This window comes from Heterocephalus glaber, unplaced genomic scaffold (assembly GCF_053883595.1).
Source record: "Heterocephalus glaber isolate CG9 unplaced genomic scaffold, H.glaber_assembly_v1.0 deba00001564, whole genome shotgun sequence".
Classification (NCBI taxonomy): domain Eukaryota; kingdom Metazoa; phylum Chordata; class Mammalia; order Rodentia; family Bathyergidae; genus Heterocephalus; species Heterocephalus glaber.
The window spans coordinates 4,838,230-4,864,057 of NW_028258351.1; the positions used below are offsets into that span (position 1 = coordinate 4,838,230).

The 25,828-nt window shown below is 38.0% G+C and overlaps 1 protein-coding gene across 2 annotated transcripts in view; it reads right to left on the minus strand.

Moving 5' to 3' along the window:
• Positions 1-14,887: 14,887 nt before the first annotated feature.
• The window catches only part of LOC110346896 (protein FAM170A-like), a 36,371-nt gene continuing 25,430 nt past the window's right edge, over positions 14,888-25,828 (minus strand). The window contains exons 2-4 of one of the 2 annotated variants that reach the window (XM_087191472.1): positions 22,862-22,991; positions 20,060-20,191; positions 14,888-17,321 (exon numbers count right to left, since the gene is read on the minus strand). In XM_087191472.1, the coding sequence (XP_087047598.1) occupies positions 16,663-17,321; positions 20,060-20,191; positions 22,862-22,877 (807 nt within the window). In that variant the 5' untranslated portion in view covers positions 22,878-22,991 and the 3' untranslated portion in view covers positions 14,888-16,662. The other variant, XM_087191471.1, reaches the window with a different exon arrangement.

Genomic DNA, 25,828 nt, shown 5'->3' on the forward strand with positions numbered 1-25,828 from the left:
AATAATGATTAAAATGAATAATTGCTAATGGGAAACAGGAAGAAAAGGTCCAAAGGGGTAGGGAAAGTGGGAGGGATAGGGGAAAGGAAAGAAGGGAAAGGAAAAATTATGAGAAAAAGAAAAAATGGAAACAAAGTCTTTGTAAATAAGGAAGGGTGGAGGGGATGAAGGGAGAACAGAAAATGGGAAAAAAATAAGAACTAAGATACATCATGTAAAGGTAGAAGTACCCAATGATAAATGTAAATGTATTGAATACCTAAAATGTACCAATAAAAGAATCTAAGGAAAAATAAATAAATAAAAGATATCTGCAGAACGTTTTATGTAACAATAGCAGAATAGACATTCTTCTCACCAGCTCACAGAAATTTCTCCAAAATAGAGGATTATGGCCCATAATGCATGGTTAAAAAATACAAAAGTGAAATAATCTCTTGTACCCTACTAGATCATAAAATGAATGAAACTAGAACTCGACAGCAAAAGAAAACACAAAAACTGCACAAATACATGGAGCTTAAATAATACATAACACATTCTTCAGTAATTAATAGGTCACAGAAGAAATTAGGAAAAAAACTTTAAAAATTCTAGAATCAAATGACAATGACAACACAACATAACAAAATAGGGAGACACAAAGCACTTATAAGAGGGGTGTTAATTTCTGTGAGTGCCTAAAATAGAAAACAAGGCGATCCCAAGCAACCTAATGATGCATTGCACCATTCTAGAGAAACAAGGCTATTCTCAAACCCCAAACTTGTAGAAAGAAAGAAATTATAATGATCAGAGAGGAGATAAATGAGATTAAGAATGAAAACAAAACTAAGAATCATAGAATCAATGACGTGATTCTTTGAATGTATAAATAATACTGGATAAACCCTAAACCAAACATACCAAAAGCAGGAAAGAAAAGGCCCGTATCAATGCAATTAGGAGTAAAAAGGAAAATTTGCATCAGAGAGTTCTGGAATACAGATAATTCTAAGGAACTACTTTGAAAACTTTTATTCCAATAAATTGGAGAATCTGGAAGAAGTGAATAAATTCCTAGACACAACTAACTTACCAAAATTGAAACAAGATGTACAATAAAAACCCCAAATAGACCAATAATAGTCAATGAAATTGAAGCACTGGTACTCTGTCCACTAAAGCAAGCCCAGGACCTGATGGATTCACCACTCCTTCTGATCTGAACTTCAGAGAACTAATGCCAGTACTCCTCAAACTCTTCCCTGATACTGGCATGAAGGGAACACTGCCAAACTCATTTTGTGAAGTCAGCATTACACTGATACCAAACCTTGACAAAGACTCAATTAAAAAAGCATAGGTGAGCCAGGGATTTAGCTCAGTGGTTTCGCCTCCTGCTGCGCAAGCGCAAAGACCCAAGTTCGATCCCCGGTACCAAAAAAAAAAAGCATAGGTGAGCATAGGTGCAGTTATTCAAGTAAGAGTATGGAAACGTTTCAGTTTTAAAACAACTCTTATAGCCATATAAGCCTAGGATGAGGAGAAGGTGTTCTTTCTCCGTAGGAAGGAATCTCAATAACTTGGAAACTATCTGCAAGAGTTATGTTTTCATTACTTAGAGTCATCCCATATGAATATTATATCTATGCCCATATATAAATAGTAGGAGAAATGAATGGTTGAATCAAACTCATCAAATTGTACACATAAAATGTGTAGTTTTTATACATGTACATACCAATAAATCTATTAAAATGGTTACACAAAAAATGGATGATAGAGAAAGAATTTATTTTGAAGAAATTGAATCATACTATAATTATTAACTTACATATTAAATTTAATAATATTTAAATTCTTCAGGAAAATGAATTTGAAATTTAGCTGACAGTTTGGAAGTTTAAATGTTTCATAAACACAAATTCATTAATACTTAAAGTACTCGCAATATAGTAAAGATTCAAAATATTTAGACTGCTATTATGTTAAGTATTATATTACATTTCATTTTTAAACAGGATAATTTAAGTCCTGGCATTATAGATAGAGAAATTAACATATCTGTACCATTTTCTCTGTCCCTGTTTCCTGGTTTTTGTCAATAATTCTATTTTGTAAAAATTTTTTAAATTTGCATTCTCTTTTCCAATCACAATTTCTAAAATTATTTTATCTCATTTGTATACAAATTGATTCAGTGCTCATCCTTAGTCTTTTTACCATAGTCATGTAGGGATTTATAAAAATTGTTTCATGATTAAAAATGGTACCATAACCCCCAGAGCAAAATACAGCCTCTCCAGAACCTGGAATTGAGTCACGTGGAAAACAACTTGGGGAAGAAAAGAAAAAGTAGATCTTGGGAATTGCGGGGGGAGCCGACAAGAAAGGTAGAAATTATAGAGAAGCTTGAGAGGCACAGCACAAGGACAGAGAAGAAAGAAGCAGTCTGGGAAGCTCCTTCCGTTCCTGGAAAGGTGACCTTGTCTCTGCTAACACAAGGTAACCAAGGCAAGGGTGGCTAAACTCGGTTCAGCACTGAAGAACAATCCCAACTGTCTAAGTAGCGAAAGAATGCTAGCATTTCCTAAGTGATCAGCAGCGTCCATAACATTTTTTTGATAAAATGGAAAAACAATGTAAATATCCTGAACTCTCCAGCACTTCTCGGAATAAATAGGTATCAACTTCTATTTTTGAACATTCAGAAAATCATCAACCATGTATAAGGTTCATATGGAGAACTAAGCTTTTACTCACTGATAGTATATTATTCAGATACATTTTAATAATTTGCTTAAGCTAAAATTTCTGGCACTAGTTAAAATACCTAACTTCTTGAAAGTCTGCAATAAAGAATTCAAATAAATAATCCAGATTATTCATTTTTTCCCTCCTACCCACACTATATATATTTCCCTTTAATTCATACTTATATATATCTCCCATGGATGGGCATAATATCCATTTTATTAACGTCTCATTTGTCTCATGTTTAGTGAATGCATATCTATCTGTTTATAATTCTGTAAGTATAGTAAGCCATAGTAAATTAAGATGAATTATACTTTTGCTGTAGAATTTATTTTTTTATGAATTGTGTCCAGTACTATTTTAGAAAGAACATTGCTTATTTTGCTGTGTAGTTTATTTTATTTATCTTCTTTAAAATGCTAGGCATTATGGAAAAAAGAAATTGGAAAATGGGTTTCTGTGATGATGAGTACAGCCTAAAATAAATTGTTCAGAACTCAGAATATAAGACTTCCAGAAAGAAACCGATATGTTAAAAAATAAAGTCCAAAGAAATAGAAGGACAAAGGAAAAACAAACAAAAAAATAGAAAACATCTGAGCCATATAAATCAACTGTCATCCTTTCTCATGAAGGAGGTCTACATATAAGGGAAGTTAAAGGAAAAAATGCAAAAGAAAAAGAGAATGAAAGACTGCAAATAACCAAGATTTTGGATTTCAAATAAAAACGTGACGCATGATATAAGGAAAAAACTTTACGAAAAGAGAACTGTTGAAGTGAATCAGAAGTAAAAGAGTGGGAAAATGTAATGTAAATATTTTGAGGGCTAAAAAATTTAACAAAATTTGAGGAACAATTCTTTATGCTTTTTCTGAGAATAAGAAATACACGTACTTGGAAGAAGAAAAATTACCTAGAAATATGCTGTTGAAGGTGGTTCTAAGGACAATAACAATGAGTGGATTAGAGACAGCATGAAATCACTGCCTTTACTTTTCTAGACATGACCACTCAATTCTGAAATAGTATGGAATAGTACTACTTCTAGCAGCTATGTTGATTAGAGTGCTGCAAGAAAGATGTCATTTGTTTATATCCAATGTCAGCAATAAGCCTTTATTTTCTTTCCAAGAGAGTCAAGGACAGGTGTGTGTGTGTGTGTGTGTGTGTGTGTGTGTGTGTGTGTGTGCGCTTCACAGTTGAATTCCAGTTCTGCCAGAGCCACTGCACCAGCTATGAGGTGCCGGTGGTGGCAAGAGAGCTGCAGCAGTACCTGGAATCAAGTCCTCGCACAGCCATATCCCAAAGCAGGAGAGATACGGTGAATAATTTCTTTCTTATGCCATTGTTCTAAGAACAATATTTCTTAGAACTCCAAACGGATTATCTTATATGCTAGTTTAAATCAGATGCACATCACAAGTGAATCTCCATTGGAAGTGAGATAGAAATTCACTAGTAGCTAAGACCAACTTTAATCCATTGCTTGAACCTTGATTAGAATAGGGAGAGGGAAAGTGAACTGGCAGTGGCCTCGGGAAGGCAACAGTTTACTTTTCAATAGTAATTACTGATTCCAAGTTTTATTTTCTATTCACTGGGCACACTGTACACGCTTATTATTCTTCCAACCTTTCTATGTAGTTTACGCAATTATAAACTCCATTTAACATAGGAGCAAATAAATCTGCAAAAATCAAACAACTTACCTGAGATAACGTAGCAAATGTTGCTGAATTTGAATATACAAGGTCTGAATGAACATTAGAGAGACTATTTAAAGTTTTTAAAATTTTATTCCAGTAAAAGTCTCATTGCTATTAATACCCCTCAAAATACTCTCCCTGCAAGCACACTTATCTTTTTGGTCCTTGCCACTTTCTGAAGCAATCCTGGAAGTTCTCTTCCATGAGCATCTGTTGTTTTTTTGGGGGGGGGTTGCATTCTTGTGGCTGCCTTGATGTACTGAATCAACTCAAAGCATTTACCTTTCATGGTCATCTTGACTTTGCAGAAGTTGGTACCAGATCCAATGAAAAGGTCAATGAGGACACACCGTAATGTTTTATGAGCCCGCCTTTCTCTTGGATGGTAATTTCCAGCAACAGTCACTGTAGTTTCCACTATACTTTGTCGAGACAAGCACAAAAGAGGGCTTCCAGAAATACTACAGAAAGTGGCAAGAACAATGAGTTAAGTGTGTTCAAACTGAGGAGGAATATTTTGAGAGGACTTAATGAATATATCTATTACTGTAATGTTGTGATCACAAATCATAACTCTATCCTCAAGTCTATGAATAGAATGAAAAAATATGAAATGTAGAACTAACCTTATACTAAAATATAAATTATAGTTTGTATAAAGTACTATTTATTATAAATTAAGCATTTGAAGCTTTAATAGAAAATATAAAGTTATTGGTTATAATGTAAAGAAGGAAGTTTAAATCAATCTATAGCTGTCTGCTGACACTGATGTAGAATTGGGATTTATGTGTGTGCTTGTGTATCTATTTATAAAGATTGGTGAAGTCTGATCTTACCTAAATAAAGGAAAAAACAGAAGAGTGCTAACATTTTTTTAAAAACAGAAAAATTAGGATTGAGTAAAGAGTTGAGAAGGATGTCAAAGACAAATAATAGGTTTAAAGTTCACCATGGAGCAAAAATAAAGGCTTTAAAGATTACCTATTGGCCTAGGGCAGACAATGCAAAGAAGTAGTTAGGAATCCTGGTTTCAGTTTCCTATATTCCATTAAATGTAAACTGGGGCAGACCTCCAGACCTAGAATCATAACCTTGTGCTTTAGAGAAGGAAGCAGGAAAAGATTTCTAATAATATTTATCATATCTCCCTCACGAATTCAAAACAGTCAACAATATAACTTGAGATTGAGAGTTATTCTAATTCTATTTCTTCAAAGGAAAAGCATTAATTTCACAAAGAAAAGGCTCATCCTTTTCAGATATTCCACATAGATATCTGTGGAGAGGCAGGGTGTTATTAGTAAGACTTGTTCCCTGAGAAGTAAGAAGGACTGAAGTCCAGACACAGGAGGAGATGGTGGACTTGCAGAAGAGGAAAGTTTGTTACAGATGAAACTTCAAAGAGAAAGCCCTGTTTTAGGGTCTAGATTCTTAAGTGGGTAAGTACTGTATTTAATAAATGAGCTAAAATGGCTTGTGTATATAGGTCCCTAGATTGTTTATTTGTTCACAGCAGATTAAGAACTAGTAGCTCACAAGCTCAATGCCAAACTTCAAATTTTACATATTCAGTTGCTTTAAACATGGCCCCAAATAAGCAGATTTTTTAGCTTTCCAGAGGCTGCTCAATTGACATAGCTTGTAAATCTATGTCCAATATCTGTTAGTCCTATATAGTATAAAGCACGGGGCTTTAAAGGCTCCAAACTCCTGCTTAGGACCTCTCTGATCCAGAGACTGATCTTTTTTTTTTTTTAGTTCTTTTATTGGTACATTTTAGGTATACAATTCGTTTACATTTATCATTGGGTGTTTGTACCTGTACATGATATACCTTGGTTCTTTTTTATTCCCCCATCACCTGTGCGCCCTTCCCTATTTACATAGATTTCATTTCCTTTTTTTTTTTCTTTTCTCATAGTTTTTACTTTCCCTCTTTTCCTTTCCCCTTCCACTCCCTTCACTCCTTCATCTTTGGACCTTTTTTCCTATTTCAAATTATCAATTATTCATTTTAATCATTTTAAACTTTGTTTACACTATCAGTTTCTCACACTAGTGAAACTATTCGGTATTTACGCATGTGTGTCCTATTTATTTCACTTAAGAGTATAGCCTTGATATGCATCCATTTAGCTATAAATGACTCTAGCTTTTCATTCTTTATGGCTGAAATGGACAGACATCCCTTGCTCCTGGGTAGGAAAAACCAATATAGTGAAAATGGCCATACTTCCAAAACTACTATATAGGTTCAATGCAATGCCAATTGAAATTCCAACAATATACTTCACAGAACTAGAGAAAACAATCCAAAAATTCATTTGGAACCATAGGAGACCTTGAATAGCTAAAGCAATTCTGAGCAACAGAGACATGGCTAGGGGTATCACAATCCCCAACTTGAAACTATACTACAAAGCTTCTGTGATAAAATCAGCATGGTACTGGCAAAGGAACAGACCTGAGGATCAGTGGACTAGATTAGAAGATGCAGAAACAACTCCAGACATGCTCAGCCACCTCATCTTTGACAAAGGAGCCAACCACCATCATTGGAGGAAAGATAGCCTATTTAATAAATGGTGTTGGAAAAACTGGATTTCAACCTGCCAAAGATTAAAACTAAACCCATACCTATCACCATGCACTAAACTAAGATTGAAGTGGATTAAAGATCTAAACATTAAAACAGAAACACTAAACTTGCTGGAAGATAAGTTAGGTAGAACTCTTGAAGACATTGGCATAGGAAAAGACTTCATGAATAAAACCTCAGCAGCACGGGAACTAGCAGAAAGAATCAACAACTGGGATCTCATCTTATTAAAAAGCTTCTGCACTGCAAAAGAAACCACCAACAGAGCTAACAGACAACCGACAATATGGGAAAAAATGTTTACCAGCTGTTCCTCAGACAAAGGACTACTATCTAGAATACATAAAGAATTGAAAAAAATCAGACCCCCCAAATTCAAAGACCCAGTTCAAAAATGGGCATCTGAAATGAACAGACCTTTCTCAGACAAGGAAGTAAAAGCAGCAAACAAATATATGAAAAAATGTTCAACATCACTGGTCATTCGAGAGATGCAGATGAAAACAACACTGAGATTCCACCTCACCCCAGAAAGAATGGCTGCTATCAAGAAATCAACCAATAACAAATGCTGTCGGGCTTGTGGGGAGAAAGGAACCCTTCTCCATTGTTGGTGGGAGTCCAGACTGGTCCAACCACTGTGGAAGTCAGTATGGAGATACCTCAAAGAACTAGGACTAGAGGTCCCATTTGACTCAGCTATTCCCCTGCTTGGTATCTTCCCCAAAGAATTGAAAGAATCATACCACAGTGACATATGTGCACCCATGTTCATAGTGGCACAGTTTGTAATAGCTAAAGCTTGGAAGCAGCCCAAGTGCCCATCAACTGGAAACTCGATAAAGAAAATGTGGTTTTTTAATAAAATGCCCTTTTTGCTATTGAACAACATCACCTAGACATGAGCTCTCCTTACCAGCCCTTCCCCCTCCCAGGTTCCTTTGTTCTGTGTGGCAGCCTCCAGGCTGACAGAGCCTCTGCACAGCTTCGTGCAATGAGGTACTCCCCTTGACGGCAGACTTGTGAAAAGTCACCCAAATCAGCTTTTGTTTGTACAACTGCTGGACCATACCTGCTTTCTTGCACAGCTTCAAAATTCAACAAAGCCCGGAGAGAAGAATAACACAAGAGAGAGGACTTGTGGTGCCTTACACCGCTCTCTGATATTTTACAGAAGCAAGTGCCTATGCAGAAAGAGAGACATGCAAAAGATTGTAAAGAGTGATAAAAAGATGTAGAATAGCTTCACTGTAGAGAATGAGATGGGATCTAATTATAGGAATTTTGAAACTGATCAATAGAAAACAGACTCTGAATGTATTGCTTTCTTTTCAATTTCATTGAAGAGTTTAAAGAATAATGGCGATAGTTCTTCTCTAAATCTCTTGTAGAATTCAGCAGTGAAGCCATCAGAACCTGGGCTTTTCTTTGGTGGTAAATTTTTAATTACTTTTTCAATTTCACTGATTGTAATTGGAGTGTTTAGAATTTCTATATCTTCTTCATTTAACTTTGGCAATTTGCATGTATCTAGGAATCTGTCCATTTCCTCTGTGTTTTCCATTTTATTAAGAGTATAGGTTCTCGAACTAGGTATTGATGATCTTCTGGATTTCTGCTGGATCTGTTGTGACTGCACCTGTTTCGTTCTTAATTGCATGGATTTGAGCCTTTTCTTTCCTTTTTTTTGGATAAGGTTGGCTAAGGGTTTATCGATTTTATTTATTCTTTTGAAAAATCAACTCTTCATTGATTTTTTTGTATCATTCTCTTCATCTCCATTGCACAGATTTCTGCTTTGATCTTTATAAATTCCTCTCTTGTACGAGCTTTGCGTTTGTTATGCTCTTCTTTTTCTAGGAGCTTGAGGTTCAGCATTAGGTTATTTGAGCTCTCTCTGTTTTTCTAATAGGGGCATTCACTGCTATGAATTTCCCGTGTAAAACTGCTTTCATTGTGTCACATAGATTCCTCTACGTTGTACTGGCATTATCTTTTACTTGGAGAAACTGTCTAATTTCTTCTTTAATTTCCTCTGTGAGCCATTGGTTGTTCAGGAGAGTGTTATTCTATTTTCTTCTGTTTGGGGGGGGTTGTGGTTTCTTATGATATTGATCTCCAATTTTATTGCACTATGGTCTCATAATATAAAGGGGGAAACTTCAATTATTTTGCATTTACTTAAACATGGCCTGTGAGCTAGCATGTGGTCTATTTTGGAGAATGACCCGTGTGCAGCCACAAAGAATGTATCTTATGATTTTGTGGGGTGGAATACTCTGTGGACAAATATTAAGTCCATTTGTTGAAAAGCTTGGTTCAGTTCTAGAATTTCGTTGTTAATTTTTTGTCTAGATGATCTGTCTATTTGTCATAGTAAGGTATTGAGGTTCTTACTATCCTTAATAATTGTATTAGTGCTTATTTGGTTTTTCATGCCCATTAACATTTATTTTGTATAGTTGGGGCATTCGTATTTGGTGCATATATATTTATGATCATCATCTCTTCCTCTTGGACTGTTCCCTTCACAAGGATGTAGTGACCTTCTTTGTCTCCCTTAATTAGTTTTGGTTTGAAATCTATTTTGTCTGCAAATAAGATTGCTACCCCTGCTTTTTTCTGGGTTCCTGTCACATGGAGAATTGTTTTCCATCCTTTTACTTTCAGTCTGTGAATGTCTTTTTGAATTAGGTGTTTTTCTTGTATAGAGCATATTATTGGATTTGGCTTCTTAATCCATTCTGCCAGCCTATTTCTTTAAATTTGTGAATCGAGGGCATTAACATTGATGGTTATAATTGATAAATACTGACTCATCCTTGTCATGATGTTTTACTGTTCTTGGCTCTTTTTTTATTTTTCCCTATTTCCCTGTAGTTTCTTGCCTTGCCTGGTGGCTTCGCTGTGTCGGGTCTCATAGAGTTGTGACCTTCATTGTCTTTTTCTAGGATATTGTTTAGAACTGTTTGGTTTTTTTATGTTGTTGTTGTTGTTTTGGTACCAGGGATCAAACTCAGGACCTTGCGGTTGCAAGGCAGGCACTGGAACCACTGAGCTAAATCCCCAGCCCCTAGAATTGTTTGGAGTGCTGGTTTGGTGTTCATGAAATTTCCCACGTGTTCTTTGTTGTGGAAGTATCTAATTTCCCCATCGATTTTGAAAGATAATTTTGCAGGATACAACAGTCTAGGTTGGAAGTTATTTTCGTTTAGGGCTTCAAATACTTCACTCCAGGCTCTCCTTGACTTGAGGGTTTGTGTTGAGAAGTCTGCTGTGATTCTGATGGGCTTTCCTTTGTATGTGATTTGTTTCTTTTCTCTAACTGCTTGTAGGATGTTGTTCTTCTGTTGCATTTCTGGGATCTTGACTATTATATGTCTAGGTGTAGATTCTTTTGATCATGGCTAGTTGGAGTTCTATATGCCTCACTTATCTGTATGTCCAATTCTCTACCTCTGTCTGGGAAGTTTTCAACTATTCTGTGAAGAGTTGTTTTAATGTCATTTGTCCTTTCTCCTGCTTTGTCATGGACTCCTATCTGTCTTATGTTATTCTTCTTTGCATCATCTAGCAGGTGTTAGATTGATTTCTCATGGTCCCTTACTATTTGGAAGAAATCTCTGTTTTCATGGTCATTAACCACAATCCTGTCTTCTATATCTGACATTTTGTCTTCATATTCCCTTAATCTGCTATGAATACTTTCAATGGAGTTTTTAATCTCCTGGATATCTGTTTGAGTCTGTTTCATGGATTCCATTTCTTTTCTATGTTGGGCAATCATGGTTTCCATTTCTTTCTTATGCTGGGCATTCATGGCTTCCAGCATGGTTCTGAGCTCATCTATTTTTTTTAATCTGTTTCTCTTCTAGAGCCTCTAATCATGTCTTTCACTCTGCTCACCATCGCTGTAGTTATCTGGGAAATTATTTCTGTTTTGAATTTTTCTAGGGCCTTATTCATTTGTTTTGTTACTTCCTGTGCTATCAGTTCAGGGTGTCCAGGTGGTTGATTGCCATATTTTTCCACCTCATTTCCCCCAGAATTTGCATTTGGTGAGCTGGAAGTTTGTTTGTGTCCTGCCAAGGTGTCTTCTCATTTTGAATTCTGTTGTTGGTGCTGTTTTTGCTTTAATACCTGGGCTGATACTCCAGTGTTTCTTATTTTGAGTATCTTTGTTACTGGTGTTTAGAGCCCCTATGGAGTGATAGCTTCTCAGAGATATCTTCGAGGTACAGTTGGACTTTTTAGGCTTTGAGTCTCTAATGACTCTTAGGCAATCTCATTTTCAGTGTACCAGGGAGGAGAACTGATTAGATCAATCATGACACCTTAGCCCAATAGACACAATCAGCATCAAACACAGCTTAGAAAATGATAATTTGTGGTAGCGGTTAATCTGTCACCTTTAACCATGGGAGCTAGATCAAAATCTAGGGCCAGATCAAAATATGTTTGTAGTAAAGCGTTCAATATGGCAAATTTATCCCTCGGGATAAGGATTTAGCAGGGGTTGGGGAGGGAGGGGTAGAGAGATAGAGGGAGAAGGAAAAGTTAGAGGTGAGGCTAGAGGACACAGAGAGATCCAGCAAATTGTGGGAATGTGTTGAAGACAAGAGGAGACAGAGGGAAAAAACAGAGACAAGCACAGAACAAACTGACAACAATAGGGAAGCTAGACATTGTATTCACCTTTCTATAAAAGTGACAGTCAAGAGGACAGAGAGAGAAAAAAATATTCAGAATGGGACAGCAATAGGAACAAAGAGGGAGAGAAGTATAGAGCCAGAAGGTATAGAGAGAGAGAGAAAAGAAAAAAAAAAATATATATATATATAGACACACACACACACACACACAAAGCAAACAAACAAAAAAAGGTCTCCCTCAGGATATGTCTCTGCTGTCCTGGTAAGCAATGTGGGCAGCAGTGTGTGGGTCCAAGTCGATTAGTCTCAGCAAGCCAGCTGTAGCCTACTGAGATTCGGACTGATTTCTGGCTGCAAGGTCTAAGTTGAGTTTCCTGACCTCCTGCAGGATTAAACTCTGCAAGGTTCTACTGCAGGTTCCAGATGCCCTCCTCCCATGCGGGTCCGGGATTCTATGGGAGGTGCTGATCCCACCAACTTACCAACCACGATGGTCCAGTGTGCTTTCCTTGAAGAGATTTTCTTCACTTTCCCAGTGGGCTTCAATTTTCATGAAGGAGCATCAGAAAGGCCCTCTCTGTTATTCACTTCTGCTCTGTCTTCTGGGGCTCATAACCATGGCCTTTATGTTCCCCCTGGCGCCTCTGCTGTGCAGATTCAGATGCCCTGCAGTCTCCGGCGGGGCACCGCTTTCTCACCTGGTGGGCAGGCTGCTGGCGTCCGCGCGACCGGGTGTCTCCGTCGGGGCGCGTGGGCTGCTGGCTTCCGCACTGGATGGGCTGCTGCCGTCCGCGCGACCTGGGGTCTCCCTGCAGATATCTTTTAAATCCATTGGTTAAAGGTATGGTTCAGCTGTGATTTTTTTCGTTGTTGAAATTTTTCTGGTTGACTTGACAGTTTGTGCAAGTGGGATATTAAAGCCCCCCACTATGATTGTGTTGCTATCTATCTGTCCTTTATGTGGGGTTGTTTTGTTTTATGAAATAGGTTCACTGACATTTGGTGCATATGTATTTACAATTGTTATCTCTTCCTAGTGACTTGTTCCCTTTATCAATATGTATGTAGTGACCTTTTTTGTCTCTTGTGGTTTTGGTTTCAAGCCTGCTTTGTCAAAAATTAGAATAACTACCGCCAGTTTTCGGGCTCTGCTTTCACGGAGTTTCAACTTTTAACTTTCAATCTATTTGGGTTTTTTGTGGCTGAGGAATGTCTCCTGGAGGAACACAGTTGTGTATTTTGATCTAATCTATCATTCTATGTATTTCGGGGGGAGAGTTAAGACCACTTATATTGAGTGTTACTGAATGGTGTGTTGATACCTGTCATTGTGTTTTTTTTCTGTGCTGATTCCTTTTCTTTGTTTATTCCGTTGTTAGGCATAGCCTTTCCTTGGGGTTCTTTGCTAACGTTGGCCTCGCTGTCTGAATGGTATTTTGTTAAGTACTTCGAACAGTGGTGGCTTGGTGGCAATTAATTTCTATAGGTTTGCCGTTTGAACACAGTACAGATATCTTGTTTTTGTCTTCTTGATAAACGTTTGTTTTACTGTAATTCACTACTTCAAGAATGCTGACACTGATGATTTTGTCCTGTGTTCTAGGGGATTAATATAGAGTATTTGAATAAGGAATATAGTTATGAGAATTGTTTTTTGGGTATTCATGTATAACATTTCAATACGGCTCCAAATAATTTTATTATAAACCAGATACTTTTCATCATTAAATTTGGTTGGGCCAGCTCAAAATAACAGATTTTCAAATAAATACCTCCCTCTATTTCTTGTCTCTTTTTAATATTCCAGTGGTTAACTGTCTCTGCCCATTCAGGGAAATATTATTTGTCGTAATTTTCAAAGGATGCTGAAGAGACATAACCATTCAAATAATTCTATTTTAAGAAGTGTCATGCTTCTTCTGTTCCTTTGTTCGTCCTTACAATTTTTAAATTTGACTTACAAATTTACAAAATGATATATAAAAATTGACCACTTCCTGATCAAGGAATTTTCCTATTGGTATAAATTTTTCTTTATATTCCTAATGTTTTTCAAGATATAATGTTTTGTTCTATTTTAAAGACATATCCACAGTTTTAATTTATTTCTATATGCATTCAGATTTTTCTCACTAGAATTTTAAAATAAATTTTAACATGTCTTTGTGTATGGAAATGCAGAAAATCACCTTCAACATTGTGTTCATACTAGACATTTGGGTGACCTAACTCATTAGCTCTTACCATCTCTAGGCTTTTGAAGTTTTTAAAAATATATTATGCTATATGCAAAAAATCACATTTCTGGCTTTTTCCATTTCAGTCAGTATAATTTTTATGGTTTTTATTGCTTATGACCTATAATTTTGTTCAGTGATAAATGCAATGGTAATAACTACTTGTATTTTCCTGTTCTGATGCTATTTCACCAGAGTATTTGGTTTGTTGTAGGTTTTATATTTTGTTATTGACAAATAAGTGTATACCTTTATGGGATACAGTGTGATATTTTGGTATGTTTATACACTGTGTATTGATGATCTCCAGACACTAAGGTTATCCAAAAATTCAAATAATCATATTTCATTTTGAGAACATTCAAAATCTTCTCTTCTAGTTTTCTGAGTATGTGAAAGAATATTCTTATAATCAGCCTTCAACACAATGGGTTGAACTTTCTGGAACCTTCTCTGTGCCATTTCTTTGCCCCTGGGTGATCTGAGAACAGTTCAGTCATTTGAAAATACCCGGGGAGCTGGGGACTGGGCTTCTGTCTGCATTGGAGTCTCACGCCTCCACGTTACATTCGGCAGTCAAGCAGTGTTGGAAAAAACAGACTGAGTTCCCTGGCCTGTTTCAGGATGTCCAGGCCCCACTCCTTCTGTGCTCTACACTAGAGGTGCTCAGTCCCTTCTTCCAGCTCCTTCTATGATAAGCACCATTTTTACTACCTACCTGCACACCGTCCCGCTACCAGTGTAGACAATCCAAGGTGTTTATATTTAAAGAGATGTTCTCAGATACTTGGTCACCCCCTCAAAATAACGATGCGTATTGTACATGCTATGCTTTATATTGATAGAGAAATATTTCTGGACTACTCAAGATTTTGATACCCACATCAAGAGCACCATGGGTTTTATTGAAGGTTGAAAGAAGATAGCACACATATTAGGTGTGTGAACACGATGCTTTTTATTTAACTGATATACACAACGAATTTCCAAAAGAGTGCTAGAAGTAGCACGTCTGAAGTTACCATTTGAACAGCACCTGTTACATTCAAAACTTGCAGAAGGATTCCACTGAATGTAGGGACAAAATGGGAATATGTACAATATATAAATATTACATACATTGACTTTGAAGAGTCTAGCTTCAGCAAATGAGTAAAGTTGTACAGTTTATACAAACACATACTACAAAGGGGAAGGCCGGGTTTCAGAAGTAAGGTAACAATCGTAGGATTGGAAATGTTGATCTTGAGGTGCTTGTAATATACTTGTAGGATGTAGTAGGAATCTGGTTCTATGCCTTGGAAAATATTTTATGATTGAAGTTATGGGTTGGGGGAATATCATACATGGTAGATAAGCCACATGAGTGGAAAGGGTCAGTCTATAATGGCTAAGAGGAGTGAGCTGCGAAATTGAGAACACAGAGCATAGTAGGTCAGAATGGAAGGGAGCAGGAGAAAAATCAAAGCAAGGAGATTGAAAAGGCCATGTGATGTGACACAAGGCAACGGTCATATGTTATGATATAAGGAGTGAATGGGAAGTTAGGAGGCTGTGAGAACGAAGAACAAAAACTTCTCCCAGGAATGGTACTGCGTTAAAGACATTAAGGTTTAAAAGAAGGTATCAGGGCAAAACTGGTGGAGGAAATGTCTGTCTATGTGAGTTCATTTGGACTTAGGTAACAAATTCTGTACTGGGTAATTTATCAACAACAGACAAGCATTCCTCACAATTCTAGAGAGTAGCAAGTCCACGATTAAGGTACCAGCATATGAGTGTCTACTGTGGACCTTTCCTCACAGATGGAGCCTTCTGTCTCTTGCTGCTCCTATGGAGGTAGGAGGCAACAAGCTCCCTCCAACTTCTGCTGTGGCCAAGACAAGTACGTCTCAGAGGTATTTGGGGGTCTTGAGGCACGTAGGATGGCCACAGCTGTTGTGGTGACAGTGTAGCCATACTTGAGGAGAAGCAGCTGCTTGATTGGCAGTGCTGCACATTTCTGGGAAGTGGGGGGAGCTAAAATGGGGATTGTCCCTGCTCTCCAGAAGTCTCCTGATGTGGTGGCAAACGAGATCATGGGCAGTGAGGTTTGGGGATTTATAGATATCATCAGTGTGCTCTGATCCCTCCTCAGTCTTTGCCCTGGGAGAGCCCAGTCCTCCACCCCTCTTCACAGTGTCAGCCGCAACAGACCAGAGTACCAGGGAAGGACTAAGCAGGTGTCAGGCGTGCAGCAGCAAGCCTGTTCAGGCAGCCACAGGTGGCCAGAAAGTGCTGGGAATAATTTCCCAGGGCCATCCCCAGGGCTTTGAGAGTGAGGTACTCTATGTGACAGCTGTTAGTGACTCCGCCCTCCCTTTGCCTGCCAGATGGAGAAGCACCTTAAGGATCAGGCCTCATTATTCCCTAACCCGTCTGGATTAGAAGATTTACCTGGGCCTCACGACCCTCACCAATATTATCATTTGTAACTGTTATAATCTCCATTTCCAAGACTACGCCGCTGATGCAGAAACAGAACAGAGGTGTAAAATAGAAGGAAGAGATTTAAGCCCACAGGTTTATGGTACTGAAGTCTAATCTTATTTGTACTCTCCTAACCGTCAAGGCTGTGAAAATTTCTATGTATTAAAAAAACAAAACAAAAATTCACAAAGAAATTAAAAATATAAATGTAACAAAACCACAGAAATTTCTCCCTAGAGCCTCCAGATGTTGTGTTAATATTGCCATTCTCTCTTCTTAATGTTCCTCTTTCTTTCCTTCTCCCTTTTTCTCCTTAGCGTGGGAAAGGCAAGGTGGAAAGTAAGGCAAGAAAAGCCCTCCTCAATGCCACGTTCCACGTGTTTCATAAGGTTCTCCAGAGTGGGGAAGACCCTGCAGCAGGCCATGCACCGGAAGCCCCGCTCCAGGCCCTCCAGCCATGGAGGTCTTTTGACGCTGGGCCCTGGCTCCTGAGCCAGAGGCATTGATGCATTCTCAGCCTCTTCCCATCCCTCTTGGACCTCACTGTCCCAGTGAGCCTCGCTGTTAGTTAGGTGCTGTGTATCTGTATCGTCTATGAGGGTGGAACCCCTTGGAGGAATCCCCTCAGGAAAGGTAAGTTTTGCTATGCTTATCCTTTTCGGGGGAGGCTCCAGTTCTCCATCGGTGTCCCCGAAGATAGCGACCCCCCTTTTGGTTAGGACACGCATGTAGTACACGTTCATGACTCTTTCCCTTTCAGTACATCCTGAGGTTATCAAGTGGTTATTGGCAAACTTGGAAGGTCCATGGGAACTTGAAACGAAGGAGTCCTTCTGACACCCCATCAAATCTTGATGCAGAGGCCTCTGGCGGGATGGTACGTGTAGAATATATTGACGTAATTTATTGGTTTCTAAGAAAAATTTCAAAAAGGAGAGGATGAGATGGCCCTGAGAACATCCTTGAGTGAAGGCCTGTGAGATGGGAATGCGTGTATCTATGATGTTTCAGAGTTCTGTGTGTGGTATATGTGTTATGCAAGGTGTGTACTTGGTATAGCTATGTGAAACATGAGTTTGTGCTGTTGCCTGGAGATAAACAGATATGTCATATTATTATATGCATACACATCTATATTATATACACACATGCAATACATATTATCCACACACACACATATATATATACACACACATCTATATATTCTGGTCGTATCTGGTGAATGTTTCTGGCACTGGTCAAAGCAGATAGTGCTGGGCGTGTGTATATGTATGTCGGACAGTGTTGTGTGGCAGGGCATGTGATTCCTGTATGAGTGGTGAGTGTTGTTAGATGATGTGACAGTAGCCTTCCATGACAAGGGAAATGTTTATGACCTCAGACCATGCAGCTCAAAGGAGAGTTGATAACAGGGGAGAAGAAGTGACGTTTGGGTAAGAAAATATACATATTGCAGGGCTCATGCGTTTTCTAGTGTTTGGTCTATCAAACATATAGAATTAAAACAGGTTATCCTTTTGAGGAGAAGTAAAGTTCTTTATAGGATTAACATGTAAAGGGGTGAATCTGAGAATAATTGTGTGTAGGAATAAGAGTGCAAGGGTGTACCCATGTGATGCTACTAGGGAATGGGAGGGGAAAGAGAGAGAGAAGAGTATCTGCCAAAGAGAAAGGTCAAATGAAAGAGAAATAGGCCCATAACGTAGTGTAAAGAAGTATGACGTATGTGACACGTGAGTGTGTGAAGTTGAATTTACCCCGCTCTGAAGGGAAGGTGCTGATCCCATCCCCTACACATCTCAGCGTGGTCCACTGCCTCAGCCACTGTTGCCTGGGTGTTCTCAGGGAAATGTGTGCTGAGGAGCTTTGTCATATGCTTCGAGGCTTATTTCCTACTCGTCCCTCCCCGAGGCCTCAATCTTAGTCCTCTGCCCTAAGGCCCCCTCCTGTGTGTGAAGGAAGAGTGAAGTGAGACGTGATCTTGCCAGCAGCTCAGCTGTGCCTCTTGTCCAAGCTCAGATCCCCTTTGCATCGGCCTCTCTATTCTCTGCACCTCCTAGACAGTCACAACCTCAAATGAAAGATTTGGTCAAGTGTTCAGTTTGGAGAAATAAATATTCATGATCTCACTATGCCACTGTTCCTGTTGCCACTGAGAACCAAGTTCGCCTCCCTTTATTTAACTGTTTAGAGTATCAAGATCTCTCATCAGAAATCTCACATTAGACCAATTAGTGTCTTACATGGGTACAACGCAAACATTGCAGTGACATGGTGTGTGTTGACTGCAGTGTGTGTATGAGATAATCGCATGTTGGTTAAAATTAAATTAGGCTTTACAGTGTGACTGATTTGATGGCTACAAATCTGAGTACGGAATAAATTTTGCTTGAAAGGGAATGACACTGGGGTGTGTCTCTGTTAGTTTGACACATATCTGTGGGTTGACTGAATGCCCTCTGCTTAAGGATTTGTGTGTGAGTGCTAGTGTATTGTTTGCCATTGTTTAGAAATACAATGTAATGAGTGAAAATCTTCTCTTTGAAACTAGAGCCATTAGTGTATGTGCAATCCAAAGAAATAATCAAGGATCATGAGTATGCAAAAATCAAGGTATATAAGAAAAAGAAATCATGAGTTTTGAAAATGCAGAACTGTGGAAGGATAAATAAAAAATGAGGGTACCAAGAAGAGTATAAAAGACTAAGTGGGTATTTATGTATTTGCCTTAGAAAATAAAATGAAGGACTGAGTTCAGATTGGTTGATACAAAAATCTTATACATTCACCCAACAAAAATGTCTTAATATAGCAAAATATAGGCAAGAGAATGTTGAAAACATTCCCTTATTTTCTCCACAGAAAGCAACTCTAGTGGCCAGGCAAAGTATAATCAGTCAATATATTTTTCTTCAAACAAAAAAAATATGCAATAATGAGAATATAAAAACGGAAATCATTCTACATGCCCAGTGCTCCTGGATATAAGAATGCATGAAGGGACAGAGAGAGAAGGTATGTATTTTGCACTTTCATTTATACAAAGTTTAATATAGAAAACAAGAGTGGGATCATCCTAGAAGTTAGAGTAACAATTACTGTTTGCAAAGTTGGGACAAAAACTGAGAATACAGAACTCATGTGCCTGTGGAAGATGAGAAGGAAGGGAGAGAGGAGCGTAGACAGCACAGATGGGTCTGGGAAGGGACCCGTGTGTGAATACTGCCTATGGAAATGCATGGATGTGATGTACTTTTGCATTGGGTGTGTCTATAATGTATCTCAAAGCCAGGCATTTTGAGGATCCTATGATGTTGGGGTTGTTTTAAGCGGCTAGTGTCTTCACACCTTCGTGGCAGTCTACCATAGTCTTCCTGATCATGCTAACACACTGTTTTTGTGTCTCTGATCATTTTGTACCCCCTCGGCCAATCTCCCACCATTTCCTTAGCAGAAACCCATCCGCCAGTGATCCTGGACTTACTCCAGGCTTCTTAGGTGTTTTCCCTTTGGTACTGACTACTTCCGCTTCTGGTTATTTTGTTTCTTTCTGACTAAATTGCCTGTATCAACTGATGGTCAGAAGCATTCGAGTAAAATCTGGGATGTGCCTAACTAACTTTTGGACCCTGTTCAATAGTCCCTCCATACCTGCACCACGAAATTTGTCTTCGTGGGAGAGGTGCTCTGAAGCTCTGTAAGAAATATCCCTCACTTTGTAGTGTTGAGTTGGAGCCAGTACCTCATCTTCACCCTGAAGATCAGCCTGCATAGTCACCTCTCCTGTGAAAGTAAATCATGATGAAGAGATATGGTCCCGGTTTGGTGTTCATGTGTATTGATTTATTCTTAAGCAAATAATATGAGTCTATCCTTTGGCATTTTCGGTGAACACATACTGCCTCCATCCTTTTTCATAAATAATATGGTTCCTATTAGTAAACATTTTTAAACGTGGAATAATCTTTATCTTGTCACTACATTGCAAATCATCACATTTGCCCAACCTGTGGGTGGTACAGAGTCTCCTTGCTTCTGCCTTTCCACTTAGACTATGACCACATACTTTACTGTACTGCCTTGTAGTTAGCTCTGCTCATGGGATTACATTTGCTACAAGGGAAAATGAATACAAGTGTCGTGTGCCACTTCTATAGCCATACAGACCTCTGCATCTATCCACACACTTGCCCTTTCCAGTTGACTGGGATGTTGGTAATCCAGAGTTTCTTTGAAAGCCATATGTGGATGACAATAATTTTTAGACTCACCCTATGAATTAGCTCAGGAAAGACAACTGCTCTATTTCCTTGAACATACACAAGTAAGAAGTAGATTCTGTGTGTACTAGTTACTGTAGCTTGACCTCATCTAGTGAAGTCAAGGTGTACTGTGTTTTTAAGGGGAATATAATTTCATTTGGTCTATAGTATGTGGACAGTTGTGGTGGATGTTAGTATTTACCTTTCTTTGGCCTATTTTTTGCCTTCTTTGTGTGTGTGTGCCTGTCTCTGTGTGTCTGTTTGTATATGAATACATGTGAGTATGTGCTTTGCATATTTCATAGTTTACAATTTATAACATTTTTATTATGTGCTAATGTTAATGAAGGTAAAAAAGACAAGTTTACCTCTGTAGAAAGGATTATTAGAAAATACAGATGCTCAAAATATTTTTGGAAAGATCAGACTATTCTTAGGAATATGAGCCATTCCTTTGAATGTTGGAGTCAGCTCCAGTCTTCCTGCTCACATCAGTGAACAACAGCTGTCCATCACCGGACTTACCCGTTTCCTGTTAACCTCCAAGGCAACAACGACTGTTCAATTTCTGATTTTTCTGTAAGCCAATCTTATCTCCTTAATTCACCATTCATAGCTAATTCATGTATGGCTGTGTGGGTGTGCATGTGTGTTTGTGTGTGTCCTGATTCTTCCTACATTTCACATAGGAGTCATACAGACATATCTTCAATATAAGAGTTTTTTACTTTTACTTAAATAAATAAATAAATAAATAATGATTTTTAAAATGTTTCTTTCAGTTCTACAAACCAGTTTCTTCTTCATCAAAATGAAGAAAGTACTCAGAAATCAAGACTTCATTTACACTCCCAGTATCCTCAGGAGGAAGTCAAATGACAGAAAATCCATTCTTCAAAGAAAAAAAGTTGTCTAGACTGTGTATGTGACAGTGTAAAATAGAGTGATTCTGAATAGACTGACCCTTCTGCCACAGAGATAAAACCTGGATCACCCGAACCTTCTCTTTACCCTCAGACTACCTGAGCCCTTGGAAAGACAAAAATCTTCCCTCATTCAGCCACTTCTCTCTCTCTTCTTCACTCCTACACCACAAACTACAAATCCTTTCTTCTCCCTCATTTCAAAGACAAGTCCTCATTCCCTCCTTAGAGAATATACTAACATGTACCTCTTGACATCTTTGGAGGTTGAGGTGAGAGTCTGCTTTCTAGATGTTTTCTCTTCTGTTTATGGTTCATGATTTCACTCTCTGGAGAATCGCTGAAATCAGGTAAATTTCTCTCTGATATATCTCTCACAGTGTTAGTCAAGGATGATAAAGAATGAAATTTGTGTAGCCAAACCAAAAAGTACCACGAGAAGCTATGTGTTGACCAGATCACTGTGTGGAGCAGTGATCAGTTGGGCACCACAGTTGATGTTGATATCAGTTATCACTAAGGCCTGGGCAGTGTTCTGTGACCCCTCCCTCGATGACATCACTAGAGTTCCAGGACCCAGGAAGTAGTCGCAGCACTGCAGGATTGCTAATAACCTTTGCCTATGTAGATGGACGCCTTTTATCTAGTGGAAATTTCTGTCACTGACCTCAATCTCCATATCTTGGCCTTCATATCCAAACTGTAGATAGACAATATTGATTAAACAAGGAAATCCTTTTATGTGCCTGGGGATATTTCATTAATCAATGTCCCCAGTGGTGAGGATATGGCAGGAGCAGAGAGGATTAGGCTTAGCACTATGCTTGTCTCATAGAAAATAGTAAATTTATACCTAAATAGTATTCTTTAAATTAGGTAGATACACATGTGAGGTGCGTACTATAATATAGGTGTAGATGTGACAGTGTCTCATAAATCCACACAATTCTAGTAATGATGGGATCTCTCATGTGCCTGCACAAGCACACCCATCCCCTTTGACACTCTTCTTCATTACTTCCTATGGAGTGGGACAGACAAAGCCCTTGGCTTTACAAACAAGAGTGGGTCTTTGTCACCAATTCTGTTCTTGTCACTGCTGACAGTCTCACTCTTCATGACTTTGTGCCAGCCCCCAATTTGTCTTGGAAACATTCCTGTTCTCTACACTGAACTCTGAAACAGCTTTATTTTGCCTCCCATTGTTTATAGAATATATCCCATCTTTTAGGGACAATCTTGTGTTTACTCTCAACCTTAGTGCTTACCATTGACCCAGGACATGGCTTAGCCGCCGTCAGTCTCTTTTACCCCACAGGCCCTGCCTCTGGATGTTCTCTATTTCCGTGGGCATTGAATTACTGGCACATGTATCAAGAATCTCTTGGCTTTTTTATGCTGTAAAAAAGTAAAGCAAATACAAAAATTACACATTATCTTGATTATCAAATTGGAAAATATTAGAGGATCAAGCTCTACCAAAAGATTATAAGGATATGGGAAAAAGGATGAATCTTCACAAAACAGGTAAAACTCTTGAAGTCATAGGCATAGTCAAAGATTTTCTAAACAGAATTCCAATTGCACAAGAAATAACAGCAAAAACCAACAAATGGGATCATAGCAAATTAAAAAGTTTCTGCACACCAAAGGATACATCCAAAAGAGTGAAGCGACAACTTACAGAAAAAAAAAATTGCCAGCTGTGCCTCAGACAGAGGACTAATATCTAGACTATATAGGGGCTGAGGATTTAGCTCAGTGGTTCTGATGCCTTCCTCACAAGCGCAAGATCCCGAGTTCGATCCCCGGTACAAAAAAAAATCTAGAATATATAAAGAAGTCAAAAAATTAGACACTCCCCCAAATAAAGGCCCATCAAAAAATGGGCATCTGAGGCTGGGGATTTAGCTCAGTGGTTTCATCACCTGCTCCGCAAGCACAAGGACCCGAGTTCGATCCCCGGTACCAAAAAAAAAAAAAGGGCATCTGAAATGACACTTCTTCTCCAAAGAAGTACAAATGGCCAATAAATACATGAAAAATGGCCAGCTTCACCCTTCATTAGAGAAATGTAAATTAAAACAACAGAGACACCACTTTACTCCAGAAATAATGCCTATCATCATCAAGAAATCAAATAATAACAAATGCTGGCAAGGCTGCAGGGTAAAAGAACACTTCTACATTGTTAGTTGGAATGTAAACTAGTACTACCACTATGAAAATCAGTATGGAGATTCCTCAGAACTACAAATAGAAACTTGACCCAGTTTTTTCCCAGTTTTTTCTAAGTATCTTCCTGAAAGAGATAAAGCCTTCGTATTACAGTGATCTATACATATCCATGTTTTATAGAGACACAATTCACAATAGCTAATCTTGGAAGTAACTGTATCTCCACCAACCAATGCATGGATAAAGAAAATGTAGTTTTTGGGGGTCTTTTATTTTTTTCTGGTTCCAATGATCGAACTCAGGACCTCATGCTTGCCAGGAAGGCGCTGAGAAAATGTAGTATTTATACACAGTGCAGTACTGCTCTACCATAAAGGATACCCTTGAGTCTTTTGTAGGAAAATGGATGCACCTTTAGACCATAATGTTAAAGTGAAATAAAGTGGACACAGAAGCTTAAATATCACAGGATTTCTCTTCTGTAAGAAATTAAAAATATAAATGAATTGAATAGCAAAATAAAAGACAGATAATAGGAAACAAGAGATCTTTTGCAAATGGGAAAGGGACCAAGAGGTAGAGGGGGTAAGAAGACAGGAAAAGGGAAGAAGGGGATGAAAAAGAATCAAGATGTATTATGTGCATGTCCCAACTCTCCATGGTGAATGTAATCATTTTGTACCACACACATGTACTAACAAAAATAAAAATTTAAAAAGAAAGTGGCAAAAGTGGTAGGATATGCGTGTTTGAAGTGAGAGGAAGTATTCTGAGGGAGACTAATGTGTATTTTATTGTAATACATTTTAAAAATTAAATATTAAGCATATATTTTGATCACCCTTATATTTATAAGGGTACCACATTAATGATACAAGGAGTGTTTAGTGGAAAAAAAGAATAGTCAAGGACTGATAGAGCACTTGTTCAATGGCAGAGCACTTGTTTGATATGCATAAGTACTAGGTTTGATATCCAGCACCAAAAAATTAAAGAATATTCAAAACCCAAAGAAGACTCATAAAAAAATTTTAATGATACAAAAACTAGTATCTTTCAAAATCTGAAAGTTAATTTTCATAATTTTCCTCAAAATTTGAAAATATATAAAGCAAAAATTAAGTTAGTGGAAGATATTATGAAGTAAGAAAATAGAGGGCAGGACATTTAGCTCAGTGGTTCCACCACCTGCCTCGCAAGCACAAGGTCCCGAGTTCGATCCCTGGTACCAAAAAAAGAAAAAAAAAAGGAAAATTTTCTGTATGTGCAGACTCTGAATTTCTAGACCAAAGAAGGCCCACCAACTGCCAAGCACATTTGATAAAAATAGATCTACCTCAACACAAATAATTAAGAAATTCCACAACAGTGAGTGTGAAAAGTATTTCAAAGGCATCTAGGAAGAAAACCATAACAGGTTTTGGGCAAAAAAAAGGAAATTTGCATAACTCAAAGCACCTTAAACAATCTACATGGATTCTAGAAGATAATGAAAAATACCTTCAAAATCTAAGAAAAAAGTTATTTCCAGTCTTCAATGTTATACTTGTCTTACTCCAAGTGAAAGAAAAGACAAAAGAAAAACTTGTTCAGTAATGTAAATTCATCAATGATTATCTTCAGGGAGTTACCAAATAATATGGTCAGACTAAACAAGTAAATAATCCAATACAACAATTCCACACCAGAAGTGATGTAAAGAGAATGCCCATGACGACAACGGAAAGCCCAGAGTTACTACTATGGTGTTATTTAACTAGCAACCAGTCCTGATGGAAGCAATGGAAAGACAGGCTTCAGACAAGATGTCATCAAAGTTACAAGAAATTAATAGATGATCTAAGGAGTTTAAATATCTTCATAGGGTATACTCTTCTGGAAGAAAATGTGTACGTGATCCACAGAAAACTATGCAAAGAGCAGCAGTGGAGAGTCAATTCCACAGAAAATTTAAAAAGTGAATTAGAAAGTAGGTAATTCAGTCAAGGCACATTGTATTGCTCAACTGTGGGTAATGTTTATACAATCACATAAACTATTGAATATCGTGCCAGTTC